This window comes from Oreochromis niloticus, linkage group LG16 (assembly GCF_001858045.2).
Source record: "Oreochromis niloticus isolate F11D_XX linkage group LG16, O_niloticus_UMD_NMBU, whole genome shotgun sequence".
In the NCBI taxonomy this organism is placed as follows: domain Eukaryota; kingdom Metazoa; phylum Chordata; class Actinopteri; order Cichliformes; family Cichlidae; genus Oreochromis; species Oreochromis niloticus.
The window spans coordinates 7602032-7623542 of NC_031987.2; the positions used below are offsets into that span (position 1 = coordinate 7602032).

Consider the following 21511-nt stretch of genomic DNA (forward strand, 5'->3'; position numbering starts at 1 on the left):
CACCACAAAAAGAGAGGTCCTTGACAGTGTCAGAGGTTTGAGGCACAAAGGCGGACGACCCTCAACACTGGAGCAGCTCTCCGGTACTTGAGGGATAACGTCTTCACGGCCTCTGCCGGAAGCAGGCGTCCCGAAGGAGTTCCGCAGGTCCTAATATTGATCACTGGTGGAAGATCATTTGACAGTATTGATGAACCAGCCTCTGCTCTCAAACAGCTGGGTGTCTTGACCATTGCAATTGGAACCCGAGGCTCTGACAGCACAGAACTTCAGACCATAACTGGCGAGCCCAGTTATGCTCTATCTGTGTCTGAACTGACTGACCTACCCAAAGTGCAACAGCAAGTTGAGTCCTCTGTGGAAGCTGCAGTTATTGAAGTCACCCCAGAATTACCAACCGTAATTGGTATGTTGTCAGACACATCCTATTGCTGGCTCCAAAATTCACTTATTTTAGCTACAGTGAGGAAAAGCAAATAAAGGAATGTGATGTGTGTATAGGTTTTTTGTGCATTTCAAACCAGTTGGTGGCATGCTTTGGTCTTTCTAAAACAGAAGTAGACCAGGCTAGTGTTGTTAAGATATTAGTGTGCCAGTGAAAGAAAATCTCACAACCTTTGTGAAAGGTTTCATTGTTTTGTCCTACTGTCTTTTCTCAGTTTCACGTGACAGAAAAGATATCGTATTCCTTCTGGATGGTTCTGATGGCACAAGGAATGGCTTCCCTGCCATGCGTGATTTTGTAGAGAGAGTGGTGGAGAAACTCAATGTGGGAGAAAACAAAGACCATATCTCTGTGGTCCAGTACAGCAGAGAACCAGAGGTCCATTTCTATCTGAACACATATACCACAGGGGAGGATGTGGTGGACTCGGTCAGAGGGCTTAGACACAGAGGAGGAAGACCCCTAAACACCGGGGCAGCTCTCCAATACGTCAGAGACAACGTCTTTACAAACTCCTCTGGGAGTAGACGCCTGCAGGGTGTCCCACAGATATTGATCTTGCTAACTGGGGAAGGTCTTTTGACAATGTAGATAGCCCAGCCTCAGCTCTCAAACAGCAGGGCATTTATGTGATTGGCATCGGAACTAGGACCTCAGATGCTAGAGAGCTGCAGAAAATATCATATGAGCCCAGTTATGCTCTGCCAGTGTCCGAGTTCACTGACCTTCCCAGTGTCCAAGAAAAGCTCTCTTCTGTAATGAGCACAGTGATAGTGAGGGCCACGCCCATGACACCAACAGTGACCGGTAAGAACGTGACTCATTTGTAATCTCCAGTATCATGGTAGAAAACAGTCTGAAAAAAAAATCAAATGTGTTTTTCAGAGTTCAGTTAGGCAGTGGAATTATTTGCTTTACAAAATAGTTGTGGTTGCAAAGAAAGAGTTTAATTTAACCATGTTGCTTTTAGCTGCAAAATATTGATTGACCAAGTTAAACATATGGTAAATCTCATGTCTCTTAGTGGTCAGACCGCCAGCAGGAAAGGATGTGGTGTTTTTGCTGGATGGATCTGATACTACTAGAACTGGATTCCCAGCTATGAGAGACTTTGTCCAAAACAAGTAGAGACACTCAGTGTGGATGATGGCAAAGACCGTGTGTCGGTTGTTCAGTACAGCAGCGATCCAGCCGTCCAGTTCTATCTGAACACTTACACCACAAAAAGAGAGGTCCTTGACAGTGTCAGAGGTTTGAGGCACAAAGGCGGACGACCCCTCAACACTGGAGCAGCTCTCCGGTACTTGAGGGATAACGTCTTCACGGCCTCTGCCGGAAGCAGGCGTCCCGAAGGAGTTCCGCAGGTCCTAATATTGATCACTGGTGGAAGATCATTTGACAGTATTGATGAACCAGCCTCTGCTCTCAAACAGCTGGGTGTCTTGACCATTGCAATTGGAACCCGAGGCTCTGACAGCACAGAACTTCAGACCATAACTGGCGAGCCCAGTTATGCTCTATCTGTGTCTGAACTGACTGACCTACCCAAAGTGCAACAGCAAGTTGAGTCCTCTGTGGAAGCTGCAGTTATTGAAGTCACCCCAGAATTACCAACCGTAATTGGTATGTTGTCAGACACATCCTATTGCTGGCTCCAAAATTCACTTATTTTAGCTACAGTGAGGAAAAGCAAATAAAGGAATGTGATGTGTGTATAGGTTTTTTGTGCATTTCAAACCAGTTGGTGGCATGCTTTGGTCTTTCTAAAACAGAAGTAGACCAGGCAAGTGTTGTTAAAATATTAGTGTGCCAGTGAAAGAAAATCTCACAACCTTTGTGAAAGGTTTTCATTGTTTTGTCCTACTGTCTTTTCTCAGTTTCACGTGACAGAAAAGATATCGTATTCCTTCTGGATGGTTCTGATGGCACAAGGAATGGCTTCCCTGCCATGCGTGATTTTGTAGAGAGAGTGGTGGAGAAACTCAATGTGGGAGAAAACAAAGACCATGTCTCTGTGGTCCAGTACAGCAGAGAACCAGAGGTCCATTTCTATCTGAACACATATACCACAGGGGAGGATGTGGTGGACTCGGTCAGAGGGCTTAGACACAGAGGAGGAAGACCCCTAAACACCGGGGCAGCTCTCCAATACGTCAGAGACAACGTCTTTACAAACTCCTCTGGGAGTAGACGCCTGCAGGGTGTCCCACAGATATTGATCTTGCTAACTGGGGGAAGGTCTTTTGACAATGTAGATAGCCCAGCCTCAGCTCTCAAACAGCAGGGCATTTATGTGATTGGCATCGGAACTAGGACCTCAGATGCTAGAGAGCTGCAGAAAATATCATATGAGCCCAGTTATGCTCTGTCAGTGTCCGAGTTCACTGACCTTCCCAGTGTCCAAGAAAAGCTCTCTTCTGTAATGAGCACAGTGATAGTGAGGGCCACGCCCATGACACCAACAGTGACCGGTAAGAACGTGACTCATTTGTAATCTCCAGTATCATGGTAGAAAACAGTCTGAAAAAAAATCAAATGTGTTTTTCAGAGTTCAGTTAGGCAGTGGAATTATTTGTTTTTACAAAATAGTTGTGGTTGCAAAGAAAGAGTTTAATTTAACCATGTTGCTTTTTAGCTGCAAAATATTTGATTGACCAAGTTAAACATATGGTAAATCTCATGTCTCTTAGTGGTCAGACCGCCAGCAGGAAAGGATGTGGTGTTTTGCTGGATGGATCTGATACTACTAGAACTGGATTCCCAGCTATGAGAGACTTTGTCCAAAAACAAGTAGAGACACTCAGTGTGGATGATGGCAAAGACCGTGTGTCGGTTGTTCAGTACAGCAGCGATCCAGCCCTCCAGTTCTATCTGAACACTTACACCACAAAAAGAGAGGTCCTTGACAGTGTCAGAGGTTTGAGGCACAAAGGCGGACGACCCCTCAACACTGGAGCAGCTCTCCGGTACTTGAGGGATAACGTCTTCACGGCCTCTGCCGGAAGCAGGCGGCCCGAAGGAGTTCCGCAGGTCCTAATATTGATCACTGGTGGAAGATCATTTGACAGTATTGATGAACCGGCCTCTGCTCTCAAACAGCTGGGTGTCTTGACCATTGGAATTGGAACCCGAGGCTCTGACCCCAGAGAACTTCAGACCATAACTGGCGAGCCCAGTTATGCTGTATCTGTGTCTGACTTCACTGACCTTCCCAATGTTCAAGAACAGCTCTCCTCTGTAATGAGCACAGTGCTAATGAGAGTCACACCTTTGACCCCAACAGTGACTGGTAAGAACATGAGCCATCTTCAAATTCCAGTGTCATGGTAGAAAACAGTGTGAAAAGAAAGGATATGTGTTGTGCTGCGTTAAGTCAGCCAGTGGATTGTTTTTGTTTTGTTTTTCAAAATAGTTGTGGTTGCAAAGAAAGAGTTCAATTTTACCATGTTGCTTTTTAGCTGCAAAATATTTGATTGACCAAGTTAAACATATGGTAAATCTCATGTCTCTTAGTGGTCAGACCGCCAGCAGGAAAGGATGTGGTGTTTTTGCTGGATGGATCTGATGCTACTAGAACTGGATTCCCAGCTATGAGAGACTTTGTCCAAAAACAAGTAGAGACACTCAGTGTGGATGATGGCAAAGACCGTGTGTCGGTTGTTCAGTACAGCAGAGATCCAGCCGTCCAGTTCTATCTGAACACTTACACCACAAAAAGAGAGGTCCTTGACAGTGTCAGAGGTTTGAGGCACAAAGGCGGACGACCCCTCAACACTGGAGCAGCTCTCCGGTACTTGAGGGATAACGTCTTCACGGCCTCTGCCGGAAGCAGGCGTCCCGAAGGAGTTCCGCAGGTCCTAATATTGATCACTGGTGGAAGATCATTTGACAGTATTGATGAACCAGCCTCTGCTCTCAAACAGCTGGGTGTCTTGACCATTGCAATTGGAACCCGAGGCTCTGACAGCACAGAACTTCAGACCATAACTGGCGAGCCCAGTTATGCTCTATCTGTGTCTGAACTGACTGACCTACCCAAAGTGCAACAGCAAGTTGAGTCCTCTGTGGAAGCTGCAGTTATTGAAGTCACCCCAGAATTACCAACCGTAATTGGTATGTTGTCAGACACATCCTATTGCTGGCTCCAAAATTCACTTATTTTAGCTACAGTGAGGAAAAGCAAATAAAGGAATGTGATGTGTGTATAGGTTTTTTGTGCATTTCAAACCAGTTGGTGGCATGCTTTGGTCTTTCTAAAACAGAAGTAGACCAGGCTAGTGTTGTTAAAATATTAGTGTGCCAGTGAAAGAAAATCTCACAACCTTTGTGAAAGGTTTCATTGTTTTGTCCTACTGTCTTTTCTCAGTTCACGTGACAGAAAAGATATCGTATTCCTTCTGGATGGTTCTGATGGCACAAGGAATGGCTTCCCTGCCATGCGTGATTTTGTAGAGAGAGTGGTGGAGAAACTCAATGTGGGAGAAAACAAGACCATGTCTCTGTGGTCCAGTACAGCAGAGAACCAGAGGTCCATTTCTATCTGAACACATATACCACAGGGGAGGATGTGGTGGACTCGATCAGAGGCTTAGACACAGAGGAGGAAGACCCCTAAACACCGGGGCAGCTCTCCAATACGTCAGAGACAACGTCTTTACAAACTCCTCTGGGAGTAGACGCCTGCAGGGTGTCCCACAGATATTGATCTTGCTAACTGGGGAAGGTCTTTTGACAATGTAGATAGCCCAGCCTCAGCTCTCAAACAGCAGGGCATTTATGTGATTGGCATCGGAACTAGGACCTCAGATGCTAGAGAGCTGCAGAAAATATCATATGAGCCCAGTTATGCTCTGCCAGTGTCCGAGTTCACTGACCTTCCCAGTGTCCAAGAAAAGCTCTCTTCTGTAATGAGCACAGTGATAGTGAGGGCCACGCCCATGACACCAACAGTGACCGGTAAGAACGTGACTCATTTGTAATCTCCAGTATCATGGTAGAAAACAGTCTGAAAAAAAAATCAAATGTGTTTTTCAGAGTTCAGTCAGGCAGTGGAATTATTTGTTTTTACAAAATAGTTGTGGTTGCAAAGAAAGAGTTTAATTTAACCATGTTGCTTTTTAGCTGCAAAATATTTGATTGACCAAGTTAAACATATGGTAAATCTCATGTCTCTTAGTGGTCAGACCGCCAGCAGGAAAGGATGTGGTGTTTTTGCTGGATGGATCTGATACTACTAGAACTGGATTCCCAGCTATGAGAGACTTTGTCCAAAAACAAGTAGAGACACTCAGTGTGGATGATGGCAAAGACCGTGTGTCGGTTGTTCAGTACAGCAGAGATCCAACCGTCCAGTTCTATCTGAACACTTACACCACAAAAAGAGAGGTCCTTGACAGTGTCAGAGGTTTGAGGCACAAAGGCGGACGACCCCTCAACACTGGAGCAGCTCTCCGGTACTTGAGGGATAACGTCTTCACGGCCTCTGCCGGAAGCAGGCGTCCCGAAGGAGTTCCGCAGGTCCTAATATTGATCACTGGTGGAAGATCATTTGACAGTATTGATGAACCAGCCTCTGCTCTCAAACAGCTGGGTGTCTTGACCATTGCAATTGGAACCCGAGGCTCTGACCCCAGAGAACTTCAGACCATAACTGGCGAGCCCAGTCATGCTGTATCTGTGTCTGACTTCACTGACCTTCCCAATGTTCAAGAACAGCTCTCCTCTGTAATGAGCACAGTGCTAATGAGAGTCACACCTTTGACCCCAACAGTGACTGGTAAGAACATGAGCCATCTTCAAATTCCAGTGTCATGGTAGAAAACAGTGTGAAAAGAAAGGATATGTGTTGTGCTGTGTTAAGTCAGCCAGTGGATTGTTTTTGTTTTGTTTTTCAAAATAGTTGTGGTTGCAAAGAAAGAGTTCAATTTTACCATGTTGCTTTTAGCTGCAAAATATTTGATTGACCAAGTTAAACATATGGTAAATCTCATGTCTCTTAGTGGTCAGACCGCCAGCAGGAAAGGATGTGGTGTTTTTGCTGGATGGATCTGATGCTACTAGAACTGGATTCCCAGCTATGAGAGACTTTGTCCAAAAACAAGTAGAGACACTCAGTGTGGATGATGGCAAAGACCGTGTGTCGGTTGTTCAGTACAGCAGCGATGCAGCCGTCCAGTTCTATCTGAACACTTACACCACAAAAAGAGAGGTCCTTGACAGTGTCAGAGGTTTGAGGCACAAAGGCGGACGACCCCTCAACACTGGAGCAGCTCTCCGGTACTTGAGGGATAACGTCTTCACGGCCTCTGCCGGAAGCAGGCGTCCCGAAGGAGTTCCGCAGGTCCTAATATTGATCACTGGTGGAAGATCATTTGACAGTATTGATGAACCAGCCTCTGCTCTCAAACAGCTGGGTGTCTTGACCATTGCAATTGGAACCCGAGGCTCTGACAGCACAGAACTTCAGACCATAACTGGCGAGCCCAGTTATGCTCTATCTGTGTCTGAACTGACTGACCTACCCAAAGTGCAACAGCAAGTTGAGTCCTCTGTGGAAGCTGCAGTTATTGAAGTCACCCCAGAATTACCAACCGTAATTGGTATGTTGTCAGACACATCCTATTGCTGGCTCCAAAATTCACTTATTTTAGCTACAGTGAGGAAAAGCAAATAAAGGAATGTGATGTGTGTATAGGTTTTTTGTGCATTTCAAACCAGTTGGTGGCATGCTTTGGTCTTTCTAAAACAGAAGTAGACCAGGCTAGTGTTGTTAAAATATTAGTGTGCCAGTGAAAGAAAATCTCACAACCTTTGTGAAGGTTTCATTGTTTTGTCCTACTGTCTTTTCTCAGTTTCACGTGACAGAAAAGATATCGTATTCCTTCTGGATGGTTCTGATGGCACAAGGAATGGCTTCCCTGCCATGCGTGATTTTGTAGAGAGAGTGGTGGAGAAACTCAATGTGGGAGAAAACAAAGACCATGTCTCTGTGGTCCAGTACAGCAGAGAACCAGAGGTCCATTTCTATCTGAACACATATACCACAGGGGAGGATGTGGTGGACTCGGTCAGAGGGCTTAGACACAGAGGAGGAAGACCCCTAAACACCGGGGCAGCTCTCCAATACGTCAGAGACAACGTCTTTACAAACTCCTCTGGGAGTAGACGCCTGCAGGGTGTCCCACAGATATTGATCTTGCTAACTGGGGAAGGTCTTTTGACAATGTAGATAGCCCAGCCTCAGCTCTCAAACAGCAGGGCATTTATGTGATTGGCATCGGAACTAGGACCTCAGATGCTAGAGAGCTGCAGAAAATATCATATGAGCCCAGTTATGCTCTGCCAGTGTCCGAGTTCACTGACCTTCCCAGTGTCCAAGAAAAGCTCTCTTCTGTAATGAGCACAGTGATAGTGAGGGCCACGCCCATGACACCAACAGTGACCGGTAAGAACGTGACTCATTTGTAATCTCCAGTATCATGGTAGAAAACAGTCTGAAAAAAAATCAAATGTGTTTTCAGAGTTCAGTTAGGCAGTGGAATTATTTGTTTTACAAAATAGTTGTGGTTGCAAAGAAAGAGTTTAATTTAACCATGTTGCTTTTTAGCTGCAAAATATTTGATTGACCAAGTTAAACATATGGTAAATCTCATGTCTCTTAGTGGTCAGAGAGACCCCAGCAGGAAAGGATGTGGTGTTTTTGCTGGATGGATCTGATACTACTAGAACTGGATTCCCAGCTATGAGAGACTTTGTCCAAAAACAAGTAGAGACACTCAGTGTGGATGATGGCAAAGACCGTGTGTCGGTTGTTCAGTACAGCAGCGATCCAGCCGTCCAGTTCTATCTGAACACTTACACCACAAAAAGAGAGGTCCTTGACAGTGTCAGAGGTTTGAGGCACAAAGGCGGACGACCCCTCAACACTGGAGCAGCTCTCCGGTACTTGAGGGATAACGTCTTCACGGCCTCTGCCGGAAGCAGGCGGCCCGAAGGAGTTCCGCAGGTCCTAATATGATCACTGGTGGAAGATCATTTGACAGTATTGATGAACCGGCCTCTGCTCTCAAACAGCTGGGTGTCTTGACCATTGCAATTGGAACCCGAGGCTCTGACCCTAGAGAACTTCAGACCATAACTGGCGAGCCCAGTCATGCTGTATCTGTGTCTGACTTCACTGACCTTCCCAATGTTCAAGAACAGCTCTCCTCTGTAATGAGCACAGTGCTAATGAGGGTCACACCTTTGACCCCAACAGTGACTGGTAAGGACATGAGCCATCTTCAAATTCCAGTGTCATGGTAGAAAACAGTGTGAAAAGAAAGGATATGTGTTGTGCTGCGTTAAGTCAGCCAGTGGATTGTTTTTTTTTTTGTTTTACAAAATAGTTGTGGTTGCAAAGAAAGAGTTCAATTTTACCATGTTGCTTTTTAGCTGCAAAATATTTGATTGACCAAGTTAAACATATGGTAAATCTCATGTCTCTTAGTGGTCAGACAGCCAGCAGGAAAGGATGTGGTGTTTTTGCTGGATGGATCTGATGCTACTAGAACTGGATTCCCAGCTATGAGAGACTTTGTCCAAAAACAAGTAGAGACACTCAGTGTGGATGATGGCAAAGACCGTGTGTCGGTTGTTCAGTACAGCAGCGATCCAGCCGTCCAGTTCTATCTGAACACTTACACCACAAAAAGAGAGGTCCTTGACAGTGTCAGAGGTTTGAGGCACAAAGGCGGACGACCCCTCAACACTGGAGCAGCTCTCCGGTACTTGAGGGATAACGTCTTCACGGCCTCTGCCGGAAGCAGGCGTCCCGAAGGAGTTCCGCAGGTCCTAATATTGATCACTGGTGGAAGATCATTTGACAGTATTGATGAACCAGCCTCTGCTCTCAAACAGCTGGGTGTCTTGACCATTGCAATTGGAACCCGAGGCTCTGACAGCACAGAACTTCAGACCATAACTGGCGAGCCCAGTTATGCTCTATCTGTGTCTGAACTGACTGACCTACCCAAAGTGCAACAGCAAGTTGAGTCCTCTGTGGAAGCTGCAGTTATTGAAGTCACCCAGAATTACCAACCGTAATTGGTATGTTGTCAGACACATCCTATTGCTGGCTCCAAAATTCACTTATTTTAGCTACAGTGAGGAAAAGCAAATAAAGGAATGTGATGTGTGTATAGGTTTTTTGTGCATTTCAAACCAGTTGGTGGCATGCTTTGGTCTTTCTAAAACAGAAGTAGACCAGGCTAGTGTTGTTAAGATATTAGTGTGCCAGTGAAAGAAAATCTCACAACCTTTGTGAAAGGTTTTCATTGTTTTGTCCTACTGTCTTTTCTCAGTTTCACGTGACAGAAAAGATATCGTATTCCTTCTGGATGGTTCTGATGGCACAAGGAATGGCTTCCCTGCCATGCGTGATTTTGTAGAGAGAGTGGTGGAGAAACTCAATGTGGGAGAAAACAAAGACCATGTCTCTGTGGTCCAGTACAGCAGAGAACCAGAGGTCCATTTCTATCTGAACACATATACCACAGGGGAGGATGTGGTGGACTCGGTCAGAGGGCTTAGACACAGAGGAGGAAGACCCCTAAACACCGGGGCAGCTCTCCAATACGTCAGAGACAACGTCTTTACAAACTCCTCTGGGAGTAGACGCCTGCAGGGTGTCCCACAGATATTGATCTTGCTAACTGGGGGAAGGTCTTTTGACAATGTAGATAGCCCAGCCTCAGCTCTCAAACAGCAGGGCATTTATGTGATTGGCATCGGAACTAGGACCTCAGATGCTAGAGAGCTGCAGAAAATATCATATGAGCCCAGTTATGCTCTGCCAGTGTCCGAGTTCACTGACCTTCCCAGTGTCCAAGAAAAGCTCTCTTCTGTAATGAGCACAGTGATAGTGAGGGCCACGCCCATGACACCAACAGTGACCGGTAAGAACGTGACTCATTTGTAATCTCCAGTATCATGGTAGAAAACAGTCTGAAAAAAAATCAAATGTGTTTTTCAGAGTTCAGTTAGGCAGTGGAATTATTTGTTTTTACAAAATAGTTGTGGTTGCAAAGAAAGAGTTTAATTTAACCATGTTGCTTTTTAGCTGCAAAATATTTGATTGACCAAGTTAAACATATGGTAAATCTCATGTCTCTTAGTGGTCAGACCGCCAGCAGGAAAGGATGTGGTGTTTTTGCTGGATGGATCTGATACTACTAGAACTGGATTCCCAGCTATGAGAGACTTTGTCCAAAAACAAGTAGAGACACTCAGTGTGGATGATGGCAAAGACCGTGTGTCGGTTGTTCAGTACAGCAGCGATCCAGCCGTCCAGTTCTATCTGAACACTTACACCACAAAAAGAGAGGTCCTTGACAGTGTCAGAGGTTTGAGGCACAAAGGCGGACGACCCCTCAACACTGGAGCAGCTCTCCGGTACTTGAGGGATAACGTCTTCACGGCCTCTGCCGGAAGCAGGCGGCCCGAAGGAGTTCCGCAGGTCCTAATATTGATCACTGGTGGAAGATCATTTGACAGTATTGATGAACCGGCCTCTGCTCTCAAACAGCTGGGTGTCTTGACCATTGCAATTGGAACCCGAGGCTCTGACCCTAGAGAACTTCAGACCATAACTGGCGAGCCCAGTCATGCTGTATCTGTGTCTGACTTCACTGACCTTCCCAATGTTCAAGAACAGCTCTCCTCTGTAATGAGCACAGTGCTAATGAGGGTCACACCTTTGACCCCAACAGTGACTGGTAAGGACATGAGCCATCTTCAAATTCCAGTGTCATGGTAGAAAACAGTGTGAAAAGAAAGGATATGTGTTGTGCTGCGTTAAGTCAGCCAGTGGATTGTTTTTTTTTGTTTTACAAATAGTTGTGGTTGCAAAGAAAGAGTTCAATTTTACCATGTTGCTTTTTAGCTGCAAAATATTTGATTGACCAAGTTAAACATATGGTAAATCTCATGTCTCTTAGTGGTCAGACAGCCAGCAGGAAAGGATGTGGTGTTTTTGCTGGATGGATCTGATGCTACTAGAACTGGATTCCCAGCTATGAGAGACTTTGTCCAAAACAAGTAGAGACACTCAGTGTGGATGATGGCAAAGACCGTGTGTCGGTTGTTCAGTACAGCAGCGATCCAGCCGTCCAGTTCTATCTGAACACTTACACCACAAAAAGAGAGGTCCTTGACAGTGTCAGAGGTTTGAGGCACAAAGGCGGACGACCCCTCAACACTGGAGCAGCTCTCCGGTACTTGAGGGATAACGTCTTCACGGCCTCTGCCGGAAGCAGGCGTCCCGAAGGAGTTCCGCAGGTCCTAATATTGATCACTGGTGGAAGATCATTTGACAGTATTGATGAACCAGCCTCTGCTCTCAAACAGCTGGGTGTCTTGACCATTGCAATTGGAACCCGAGGCTCTGACAGCACAGAACTTCAGACCATAACTGGCGAGCCCAGTTATGCTCTATCTGTGTCTGAACTGACTGACCTACCCAAAGTGCAACAGCAAGTTGAGTCCTCTGTGGAAGCTGCAGTTATTGAAGTCACCCCAGAATTACCAACCGTAATTGGTATGTTGTCAGACACATCCTATTGCTGGCTCCAAAATTCACTTATTTTAGCTACAGTGAGGAAAAGCAAATAAAGGAATGTGATGTGTGTATAGGTTTTTTGTGCATTTCAAACCAGTTGGTGGCATGCTTTGGTCTTTCTAAAACAGAAGTAGACCAGGCTAGTGTTGTTAAGATATTAGTGTGCCAGTGAAAGAAAATCTCACAACCTTTGTGAAAGGTTTTCATTGTTTTGTCCTACTGTCTTTTCTCAGTTTCACGTGACAGAAAAGATATCGTATTCCTTCTGGATGGTTCTGATGGCACAAGGAATGGCTTCCCTGCCATGCGTGATTTTGTAGAGAGAGTGGTGGAGAAACTCAATGTGGGAGAAAACAAAGACCATGTCTCTGTGGTCCAGTACAGCAGAGAACCAGAGGTCCATTTCTATCTGAACACATATACCACAGGGGAGGATGTGGTGGACTCGGTCAGAGGGCTTAGACACAGAGGAGGAAGACCCCTAAACACCGGGGCAGCTCTCCAATACGTCAGAGACAACGTCTTTACAAACTCCTCTGGGAGTAGACGCCTGCAGGGTGTCCCACAGATATTGATCTTGCTAACTGGGGGAAGGTCTTTTGACAATGTAGATAGCCCAGCCTCAGCTCTCAAACAGCAGGGCATTTATGTGATTGGCATCGGAACTAGGACCTCAGATGCTAGAGAGCTGCAGAAAATATCATATGAGCCCAGTTATGCTCTGCCAGTGTCCGAGTTCACTGACCTTCCCAGTGTCCAAGAAAAGCTCTCTTCTGTAATGAGCACAGTGATAGTGAGGGCCACGCCCATGACACCAACAGTGACCGGTAAGAACGTGACTCATTTGTAATCTCCAGTATCATGGTAGAAAACAGTCTGAAAAAAAAATCAAATGTGTTTTTCAGAGTTCAGTTAGGCAGTGGAATTATTTGTTTTTACAAAATAGTTGTGGTTGCAAAGAAGAGTTACCAACCGTAATTTAACCATGTTGCTTTTTAGCTGCAAAATATTTGATTGACCAAGTTAAACATATGGTAAATCTCATGTCTCTTAGTGGTCAGACCGCCAGCAGGAAAGGATGTGGTGTTTTTGCTGGATGGATCTGATACTACTAGAACTGGATTCCCAGCTATGAGAGACTTTGTCCAAAAACAAGTAGAGACACTCAGTGTGGATGATGGCAAAGACCGTGTGTCGGTTGTTCAGTACAGCAGCGATCCAGCCGTCCAGTTCTATCTGAACACTTACACCACAAAAAGAGAGGTCCTTGACAGTGTCAGAGGTTTGAGGCACAAAGGCGGACGACCCCTCAACACTGGAGCAGCTCTCCGGTACTTGAGGGATAACGTCTTCACGGCCTCTGCCGGAAGCAGGCGGCCCGAAGGAGTTCCGCAGGTCCTAATATTGATCACTGGTGGAAGATCATTTGACAGTATTGATGAACCGGCCTCTGCTCTCAAACAGCTGGGTGTCTTGACCATTGCAATTGGAACCCGAGGCTCTGACCCTAGAGAACTTCAGACCATAACTGGCGAGCCCAGTCATGCTGTATCTGTGTCTGACTTCACTGACCTTCCCAATGTTCAAGAACAGCTCTCCTCTGTAATGAGCACAGTGCTAATGAGGGTCACACCTTTGACCCCAACAGTGACTGGTAAGAACATGAGCCATCTTCAATTCCAGTGTCATGGTAGAAAACAGTGTGAAAGAAAGGATATGTGTTGTGCTGCGTTAAGTCAGCCAGTGGATTGTTTTTTTTTTGTTTTACAAAATAGTTGTGGTTGCAAAGAAAGAGTTCAATTTTACCATGTTGCTTTTTAGCTGCAAAATATTTGATTGACCAAGTTAAACATATGGTAAATCTCATGTCTCTTAGTGGTCAGACAGCCAGCAGGAAAGGATGTGGTGTTTTTGCTGGATGGATCTGATGCTACTAGAACTGGATTCCCAGCTATGAGAGACTTTGTCCAAAAACAAGTAGAGACACTCAGTGTGGATGATGGCAAAGACCGTGTGTCGGTTGTTCAGTACAGCAGGATCCAGCCGTCCAGTTCTATCTGAACACTTACACCACAAAAAGAGAGGTCCTTGACAGTGTCAGAGGTTTGAGGCACAAAGGCGGACGACCCCTCAACACTGGAGCAGCTCTCCGGTACTTGAGGGATAACGTCTTCACGGCCTCTGCCGGAAGCAGGCGTCCCGAAGGAGTTCCGCAGGTCCTAATATTGATCACTGGTGGAAGATCATTTGACAGTATTGATGAACCAGCCTCTGCTCTCAAACAGCTGGGTGTCTTGACCATTGCAATTGGAACCCGAGGCTCTGACAGCACAGAACTTCAGACCATAACTGGCGAGCCCAGTTATGCTCTATCTGTGTCTGAACTGACTGACCTATCAAAGTGCAACAGCAAGTTGAGTCCTCTGTGGAAGCTGCAGTTATTGAAGTCACCCCAGAATTACCAACCGTAATTGGTATGTTGTCAGACACATCCTATTGCTGGCTCCAAAATTCACTTATTTTAGCTACAGTGAGGAAAAGCAAATAAAGGAATGTGATGTGTGTATAGGTTTTTTGTGCATTTCAAACCAGTTGGTGGCATGCTTTGGTCTTTCTAAAACAGAAGTAGACCAGGCTAGTGTTGTTAAGATATTAGTGTGCCAGTGAAAGAAATCTCACAACCTTTGTGAAAGGTTTTCATTGTTTTGTCCTACTGTCTTTTCTCAGTTTCACGTGACAGAAAAGATATCGTATTCCTTCTGGATGGTTCTGATGGCACAAGGAATGGCTTCCCTGCCATGCGTGATTTTGTAGAGAGAGTGGTGGAGAAACTCAATGTGGGAGAAAACAAAGACCATGTCTCTGTGGTCCAGTACAGCAGAGAACCAGAGGTCCATTTCTATCTGAACACATATACCACAGGGGAGGATGTGGTGGACTCGGTCAGAGGGCTTAGACACAGAGGAGGAAGACCCTAAACACCGGGGCAGCTCTCCAATACGTCAGAGACAACGTCTTTACAAACTCCTCTGGGAGTAGACGCCTGCAGGGTGTCCCACAGATATTGATCTTGCTAACTGGGGGAAGGTCTTTTGACAATGTAGATAGCCCAGCCTCAGCTCTCAAACAGCAGGGCATTTATGTGATTGGCATCGGAACTAGGACCTCAGATGCTAGAGAGCTGCAGAAAATATCATATGAGCCCAGTTATGCTCTGCCAGTGTCCGAGTTCACTGACCTTCCCAGTGTCCAAGAAAAGCTCTCTTCTGTAATGAGCACAGTGATAGTGAGGGCCACGCCCATGACACCAACAGTGACCGGTAAGAACGTGACTCATTTGTAATCTCCAGTATCATGGTAGAAAACAGTCTGAAAAAAAATCAAATGTGTTTTTCAGAGTTCAGTTAGGCAGTGGAATTATTTGTTTTTACAAAATAGTTGTGGTTGCAAAGAAAGAGTTTAATTTAACCATGTTGCTTTTTAGCTGCAAAATATTTGATTGACCAAGTTAAACATATGGTAAATCTCATGTCTCTTAGTGGTCAGACCGCCAGCAGGAAAGGATGTGGTGTTTTTGCTGGATGGATCTGATACTACTAGAACTGGATTCCCAGCTATGAGAGACTTTGTCCAAAACAAGTAGAGACACTCAGTGTGGATGATGGCAAAGACCGTGTGTCGGTTGTTCAGTACAGCAGCGATCCAGCCGTCCAGTTCTATCTGAACACTTACACCACAAAAAGAGAGGTCCTTGACAGTGTCAGAGGTTTGAGGCACAAGGCGGACGACCCCTCAACACTGGAGCAGCTCTCCGGTACTTGAGGGATAACGTCTTCACGGCCTCTGCCGGAAGCAGGCGGCCCGAAGGAGTTCCGCAGGTCCTAATATTGATCACTGGTGGAAGATCATTTGACAGTATTGATGAACCGGCCTCTGCTCTCAAACAGCTGGGTGTCTTGACCATTGCAATTGGAACCCGAGGCTCTGACCCTAGAGAACTTCAGACCATAACTGGCGAGCCCAGTCATGCTGTATCTGTGTCTGACTTCACTGACCTTCCCAATGTTCAAGAACAGCTCTCCTCTGTAATGAGCACAGTGCTAATGAGGGTCACACCTTTGACCCCAACAGTGACTGGTAAGAACATGAGCCATCTTCAATTCCAGTGTCATGGTAGAAAACAGTGTGAAAAGAAAGGATATGTGTTGTGCTGCGTTAAGTCAGCCAGTGGATTGTTTTTTTTTGTTTTACAAATAGTTGTGGTTGCAAAGAAAGAGTTCAATTTTACCATGTTGCTTTTTAGCTGCAAAATATTTGATTGACCAAGTTAAACATATGGTAAATCTCATGTCTCTTAGTGGTCAGACAGCCAGCAGGAAAGGATGTGGTGTTTTTGCTGGATGGATCTGATGCTACTAGAACTGGATTCCCAGCTATGAGAGACTTTGTCCAAAAACAAGTAGAGACACTCAGTGTGGATGATGGCAAAGACCGTGTGTCGGTTGTTCAGTACAGCAGCGATCCAGCCGTCCAGTTCTATCTGAACACTTACACCACAAAAAGAGAGGTCCTTGACAGTGTCAGAGGTTTGAGGCACAAAGGCGGACGACCCCTCAACACTGGAGCAGCTCTCCGGTACTTGAGGGATAACGTCTTCACGGCCTCTGCCGGAAGCAGGCGTCCCGAAGGAGTTCCGCAGGTCCTAATATTGATCACTGGTGGAAGATCATTTGACAGTATTGATGAACCAGCCTCTGCTCTCAAACAGCTGGGTGTCTTGACCATTGCAATTGGAACCCGAGGCTCTGACAGCACAGAACTTCAGACCATAACTGGCGAGCCCAGTTATGCTCTATCTGTGTCTGAACTGACTGACCTACCCAAAGTGCAACAGCAAGTTGAGTCCTCTGTGGAAGCTGCAGTTATTGAAGTCACCCCAGAATTACCAACCGTAATTGGTATGTTGTCAGACACATCCTATTGCTGGCTCCAAAATTCACTTATTTTAGCTACAGTGAGGAAAAGCAAATAAAGGAATGTGATGTGTGTATAGGTTTTTTGTGCATTTCAAACCAGTTGGTGGCATGCTTTGGTCTTTCTAAAACAGAAGTAGACCAGGCTAGTGTTGTTAAGATATTAGTGTGCCAGTGAAAGAAAATCTCACAACCTTTGTGAAAGGTTTTCATTGTTTTGTCCTACTGTCTTTTCTCAGTTTCACGTGACAGAAAAGATATCGTATTCCTTCTGGATGGTTCTGATGGCACAAGGAATGGCTTCCCTGCCATGCGTGATTTGTAGAGAGAGTGGTGGAGAAACTCAATGTGGGAGAAAACAAAGACCATGTCTCTGTGGTCCAGTACAGCAGAGAACCAGAGGTCCATTTCTATCTGAACACATATACCACAGGGGAGGATGTGGTGGACTCGGTCAGAGGGCTTAGACACAGAGGAGGAAGACCCTAAACACCGGGGCAGCTCTCCAATACGTCAGAGACAACGTCTTTACAAACTCCTCTGGGAGTAGACGCCTGCAGGGTGTCCCACAGATATTGATCTTGCTAACTGGGGGAAGGTCTTTTGACAATGTAGATAGCCCAGCCTCAGCTCTCAAACAGCAGGGCATTTATGTGATTGGCATCGGAACTAGGACCTCAGATGCTAGAGAGCTGCAGAAAATATCATATGAGCCCAGTTATGCTCTGCCAGTGTCCGAGTTCACTGACCTTCCCAGTGTCCAAGAAAGCTCTCTTCTGTAATGAGCACAGTGATAGTGAGGGCCACGCCCATGACACCAACAGTGACCGGTAAGAACGTGACTCATTTGTAATCTCCAGTATCATGGTAGAAAACAGTCTGAAAAAAAATCAAATGTGTTTTTCAGAGTTCAGTTAGGCAGTGGAATTATTTGTTTTTACAAAATAGTTGTGGTTGCAAAGAAAGAGTTTAATTTAACCATGTTGCTTTTTAGCTGCAAAATATTTGATTGACCAAGTTAAACATATGGTAAATCTCATGTCTCTTAGTGGTCAGACCGCCAGCAGGAAAGGATGTGGTGTTTTTGCTGGATGGATCTGATACTACTAGAACTGGATTCCCAGCTATGAGAGACTTTGTCCAAAAACAAGTAGAGACACTCAGTGTGGATGATGGCAAAGACCGTGTGTCGGTTGTTCAGTACAGCAGCGATCCAGCCGTCCAGTTCTATCTGAACACTTACACCACAAAAGAGAGGTCCTTGACAGTGTCAGAGGTTTGAGGCACAAAGGCGGACGACCCCTCAACACTGGAGCAGCTCTCCGGTACTTGAGGGATAACGTCTTCACGGCCTCTGCCGGAAGCAGGCGGCCCGAAGGAGTTCCGCAGGTCCTAATATTGATCACTGGTGGAAGATCATTTGACAGTATTGATGAACCGGCCTCTGCTCTCAAACAGCTGGGTGTCTTGACCATTGCAATTGGAACCCGAGGCTCTGACCCTAGAGAACTTCAGACCATAACTGGCGAGCCCAGTCATGCTGTATCTGTGTCTGACTTCACTGACCTTCCCAATGTTCAAGAACAGCTCTCCTCTGTAATGAGCACAGTGCTAATGAGGGTCACACCTTTGACCCCAACAGTGACTGGTAAGAACATGAGCCATCTTCAAATTCCAGTGTCATGGTAGAAAACAGTGTGAAAAGAAAGGATATGTGTTGTGCTGCGTTAAGTCAGCCAGTGGATTGTTTTTTTTTTGTTTTACAAAATAGTTGTGGTTGCAAAGAAAGAGTTCAATTTTACCATGTTGCTTTTTAGCTGCAAAATATTTGATTGACCAAGTTAAACATATGGTAAATCTCATGTCTCTTAGTGGTCAGACAGCCAGCAGGAAAGGATGTGGTGTTTTTGCTGGATGGATCTGATGCTACTAGAACTGGATTCCCAGCTATGAGAGACTTTGTCCAAAAACAAGTAGAGACACTCAGTGTGGATGATGGCAAAGACCGTGTGTCGGTTGTTCAGTACAGCAGCGATCCAGCCGTCCAGTTCTATCTGAACACTTACACCACAAAAGAGAGGTCCTTGACAGTGTCAGAGGTTTGAGGCACAAAGGCGGACGACCCCTCAACACTGGAGCAGCTCTCCGGTACTTGAGGGATAACGTCTTCACGGCCTCTGCCGGAAGCAGGCGTCCCGAAGGAGTTCCGCAGGTCCTAATATTGATCACTGGTGGAAGATCATTTGACAGTATTGATGAACCAGCCTCTGCTCTCAAACAGCTGGGTGTCTTGACCATTGCAATTGGAACCCGAGGCTCTGACAGCACAGAACTTCAGACCATAACTGGCGAGCCCAGTTATGCTCTATCTGTGTCTGAACTGACTGACCTACCCAAAGTGCAACAGCAAGTTGAGTCCTCTGTGGAAGCTGCAGTTATTGAAGTCACCCCAGAATTACCAACCGTAATTGGTATGTTGTCAGACACATCCTATTGCTGGCTCCAAAATTCACTTATTTTAGCTACAGTGAGGAAAAGCAAATAAAGGAATGTGATGTGTGTATAGGTTTTTTGTGCATTTCAAACCAGTTGGTGGCATGCTTTGGTCTTTCTAAAACAGAAGTAGACCAGGCTAGTGTTGTTAAGATATTAGTGTGCCAGTGAAAGAAAATCTCACAACCTTTGTGAAAGGTTTTCATTGTTTTGTCCTACTGTCTTTTCTCAGTTTCACGTGACAGAAAAGATATCGTATTCCTTCTGGATGGTTCTGATGGCACAAGGAATGGCTTCCCTGCCATGCGTGATTTTGTAGAGAGAGTGGTGGAGAAACTCAATGTGGGAGAAAACAAAGACCATGTCTCTGTGGTCCAGTACAGCAGAGAACCAGAGGTCCATTTCTATCTGAACACATATACCACAGGGGAGGATGTGGTGGACTCGGTCAGAGGGCTTAGACACAGAGGAGGAAGACCCCTAAACACCGGGGCAGCTCTCCAATACGTCAGAGACAACGTCTTTACAAACTCCTCTGGGAGTAGACGCCTGCAGGGTGTCCCACAGATATTGATCTTGCTAACTGGGGGAAGGTCTTTTGACAATGTAGATAGCCCAGCCTCAGCTCTCAAACAGCAGGGCATTTATGTGATTGGCATCGGAACTAGGACCTCAGATGCTAGAGAGCTGCAGAAAATATCATATGAGCCCAGTTATGCTCTGCCAGTGTCCGAGTTCACTGACCTTCCCAGTGTCCAAGAAAAGCTCTCTTCTGTAATGAGCACAGTGATAGTGAGGGCCACGCCCATGACACCAACAGTGACCGGTAAGAACGTGACTCATTTGTAATCTCCAGTATCATGGTAGAAACAGTCTGAAAAAAAATCAAATGTGTTTTTCAGAGTTCAGTTAGGCAGTGGAATTATTTGTTTTTACAAAATAGTTGTGGTTGCAAAGAAAGAGTTTAATTTAACCATGTTGCTTTTTAGCTGCAAAATATTTGATTGACCAAGTTAAACATATGGTAAATCTCATGTCTCTTAGTGGTCAGACCGCCAGCAGGAAAGGATGTGGTGTTTTTGCTGGATGGATCTGATACTACTAGAACTGGATTCCCAGCTATGAGAGACTTTGTCCAAAAACAAGTAGAGACACTCAGTGTGGATGATGGCAAAGACCGTGTGTCGGTTGTTCAGTACAGCAGCGATCCAGCCGTCCAGTTCTATCTGAACACTTACACCACAAAAAGAGAGGTCCTTGACAGTGTCAGAGGTTTGAGGCACAAAGGCGGACGACCCCTCAACACTGGAGCAGCTCTCCGGTACTTGAGGGATAACGTCTTCACGGCCTCTGCCGGAAGCAGGCGGCCCGAAGGAGTTCCGCAGGTCCTAATATTGATCACTGGTGGAAGATCATTTGACAGTATTGATGAACCGGCCTCTGCTCTCAAACAGCTGGGTGTCTTGACCATTGCAATTGGAACCCGAGGCTCTGACCCTAGAGAACTTCAGACCATAACTGGCGAGCCCAGTCATGCTGTATCTGTGTCTGACTTCACTGACCTTCCCAATGTTCAAGAACAGCTCTCCTCTGTAATGAGCACAGTGCTAATGAGGGTCACACCTTTGACCCAACAGTGACTGGTAAGAACATGAGCCATCTTCAAATTCCAGTGTCATGGTAGAAAACAGTGTGAAAAGAAAGGATATGTGTTGTGCTGCGTTAAGTCAGCCAGTGGATTGTTTTTTTTTTTGTTTTACAAAATAGTTGTGGTTGCAAAGAAAGAGTTCAATTTTACCATGTTGCTTTTTAGCTGCAAAATATTTGATTGACCAAGTTAAACATATGGTAAATCTCATGTCTCTTAGTGGTCAGACAGCCAGCAGGAAAGGATGTGGTGTTTTTGCTGGATGGATCTGATGCTACTAGAACTGGATTCCCAGCTATGAGAGACTTTGTCCAAAACAAGTAGAGACACTCAGTGTGGATGATGGCAAAGACCGT

General features: G+C 45.7%; 5 protein-coding genes across 8 annotated transcripts; all 5 read left to right on the top strand.

Moving 5' to 3' along the window:
• The first annotated feature begins 785 nt into the window (after window positions 1-785).
• On the top strand, window positions 786-4771 carry LOC109197555 (collagen alpha-3(VI) chain-like). Of its 4 annotated transcripts, XM_025903901.1 has the most exons (5): window positions 786-1252; window positions 1470-2068; window positions 2323-2916; window positions 3136-3734; window positions 3959-4771. In XM_025903901.1, the coding sequence occupies exons 4-5, from the start codon at window positions 3212-3214 to the stop codon at window positions 4630-4632; spliced, it is 1197 nt and encodes a 398-aa protein (XP_025759686.1). In that variant the 5' UTR covers window positions 786-1252; window positions 1470-2068; window positions 2323-2916; window positions 3136-3211; the 3' UTR covers window positions 4633-4771. The 4 variants fall into 4 exon arrangements, with proteins under 4 accessions (XP_025759686.1, XP_025759685.1, XP_019208301.1 ...); XM_025903900.1 differs by having other exon boundaries at window positions 2323-3734; XM_019352756.2 differs by lacking the exon at window positions 3136-3734 and having other exon boundaries at window positions 3959-4770.
• Window positions 4772-5036: 265 nt separating this feature from the next.
• Window positions 5037-7965, top strand: LOC109197554 (collagen alpha-3(VI) chain-like). Its single transcript, XM_019352755.2, has 4 exons — window positions 5037-5401; window positions 5622-6221; window positions 6445-7044; window positions 7297-7965. Exons 1-4 carry the CDS (start codon window positions 5353-5355, stop codon window positions 7671-7673), a joined length of 1626 nt encoding a protein of 541 aa, XP_019208300.1. The 5' UTR covers window positions 5037-5352; the 3' UTR covers window positions 7674-7965.
• Window positions 7966-9512: 1547 nt separating this feature from the next.
• On the top strand, window positions 9513-11525 carry LOC112844154 (collagen alpha-3(VI) chain-like). The gene is made up of 4 exons (XM_025903903.1): window positions 9513-9532; window positions 9787-10380; window positions 10600-11199; window positions 11422-11525. The coding sequence occupies exons 2-4, from the start codon at window positions 9858-9860 to the stop codon at window positions 11523-11525; spliced, it is 1227 nt and encodes a 408-aa protein (XP_025759688.1). The 5' UTR covers window positions 9513-9532; window positions 9787-9857.
• Window positions 11526-12311: 786 nt separating this feature from the next.
• Window positions 12312-17780, top strand: LOC112844153 (collagen alpha-3(VI) chain-like). The gene is made up of 7 exons (XM_025903899.1): window positions 12312-12868; window positions 13096-13695; window positions 13918-14515; window positions 14769-15361; window positions 15581-16178; window positions 16400-16999; window positions 17254-17780. The coding sequence occupies exons 1-3, from the start codon at window positions 12346-12348 to the stop codon at window positions 14100-14102; spliced, it is 1308 nt and encodes a 435-aa protein (XP_025759684.1). The 5' UTR covers window positions 12312-12345; the 3' UTR covers window positions 14103-14515; window positions 14769-15361; window positions 15581-16178; window positions 16400-16999; window positions 17254-17780.
• On the top strand, window positions 17780-21471 carry LOC109197556 (collagen alpha-3(VI) chain-like). The gene is made up of 6 exons (XM_025903905.1): window positions 17780-17844; window positions 18064-18662; window positions 18887-19485; window positions 19740-20333; window positions 20552-21150; window positions 21376-21471. Exons 4-5 carry the CDS (start codon window positions 19811-19813, stop codon window positions 21145-21147), a joined length of 1119 nt encoding a protein of 372 aa, XP_025759690.1. The 5' UTR covers window positions 17780-17844; window positions 18064-18662; window positions 18887-19485; window positions 19740-19810; the 3' UTR covers window positions 21148-21150; window positions 21376-21471.
• Window positions 21472-21511: the final 40 nt, after the last annotated feature.

Coding starts and splice junctions, on each gene's coding strand:
- LOC109197555 (XM_025903900.1), top strand. CDS start 3,113: ATGGTAAATCTCATGTCTCTTAGTGGTCAGACCGCCAGCAGGAAAGGA. Junction 3,735..3,958: donor TTTGACCCCAACAGTGACTG/GTAAGAACATGA, acceptor CATGTCTCTTAG/TGGTCAGACCGCCAGCAGGA.
- LOC109197554 (XM_019352755.2), top strand. CDS start 5,353: ATGAGCACAGTGATAGTGAGGGCCACGCCCATGACACCAACAGTGACC. Junction 5,402..5,621: donor CATGACACCAACAGTGACCG/GTAAGAACGTGA, acceptor CATGTCTCTTAG/TGGTCAGACCGCCAGCAGGA. Junction 7,045..7,296: donor AGAATTACCAACCGTAATTG/GTATGTTGTCAG, acceptor GTCTTTTCTCAG/TTTCACGTGACAGAAAAGAT.
- LOC112844154 (XM_025903903.1), top strand. CDS start 9,858: ATGCGTGATTTTGTAGAGAGAGTGGTGGAGAAACTCAATGTGGGAGAA. Junction 10,381..10,599: donor CATGACACCAACAGTGACCG/GTAAGAACGTGA, acceptor CATGTCTCTTAG/TGGTCAGACCGCCAGCAGGA. Junction 11,200..11,421: donor TTTGACCCCAACAGTGACTG/GTAAGGACATGA, acceptor CATGTCTCTTAG/TGGTCAGACAGCCAGCAGGA.
- LOC112844153 (XM_025903899.1), top strand. CDS start 12,346: ATGCGTGATTTTGTAGAGAGAGTGGTGGAGAAACTCAATGTGGGAGAA. Junction 12,869..13,095: donor CATGACACCAACAGTGACCG/GTAAGAACGTGA, acceptor CATGTCTCTTAG/TGGTCAGACCGCCAGCAGGA. Junction 13,696..13,917: donor TTTGACCCCAACAGTGACTG/GTAAGAACATGA, acceptor CATGTCTCTTAG/TGGTCAGACAGCCAGCAGGA.
- LOC109197556 (XM_025903905.1), top strand. CDS start 19,811: ATGCGTGATTTTGTAGAGAGAGTGGTGGAGAAACTCAATGTGGGAGAA. Junction 20,334..20,551: donor CATGACACCAACAGTGACCG/GTAAGAACGTGA, acceptor CATGTCTCTTAG/TGGTCAGACCGCCAGCAGGA.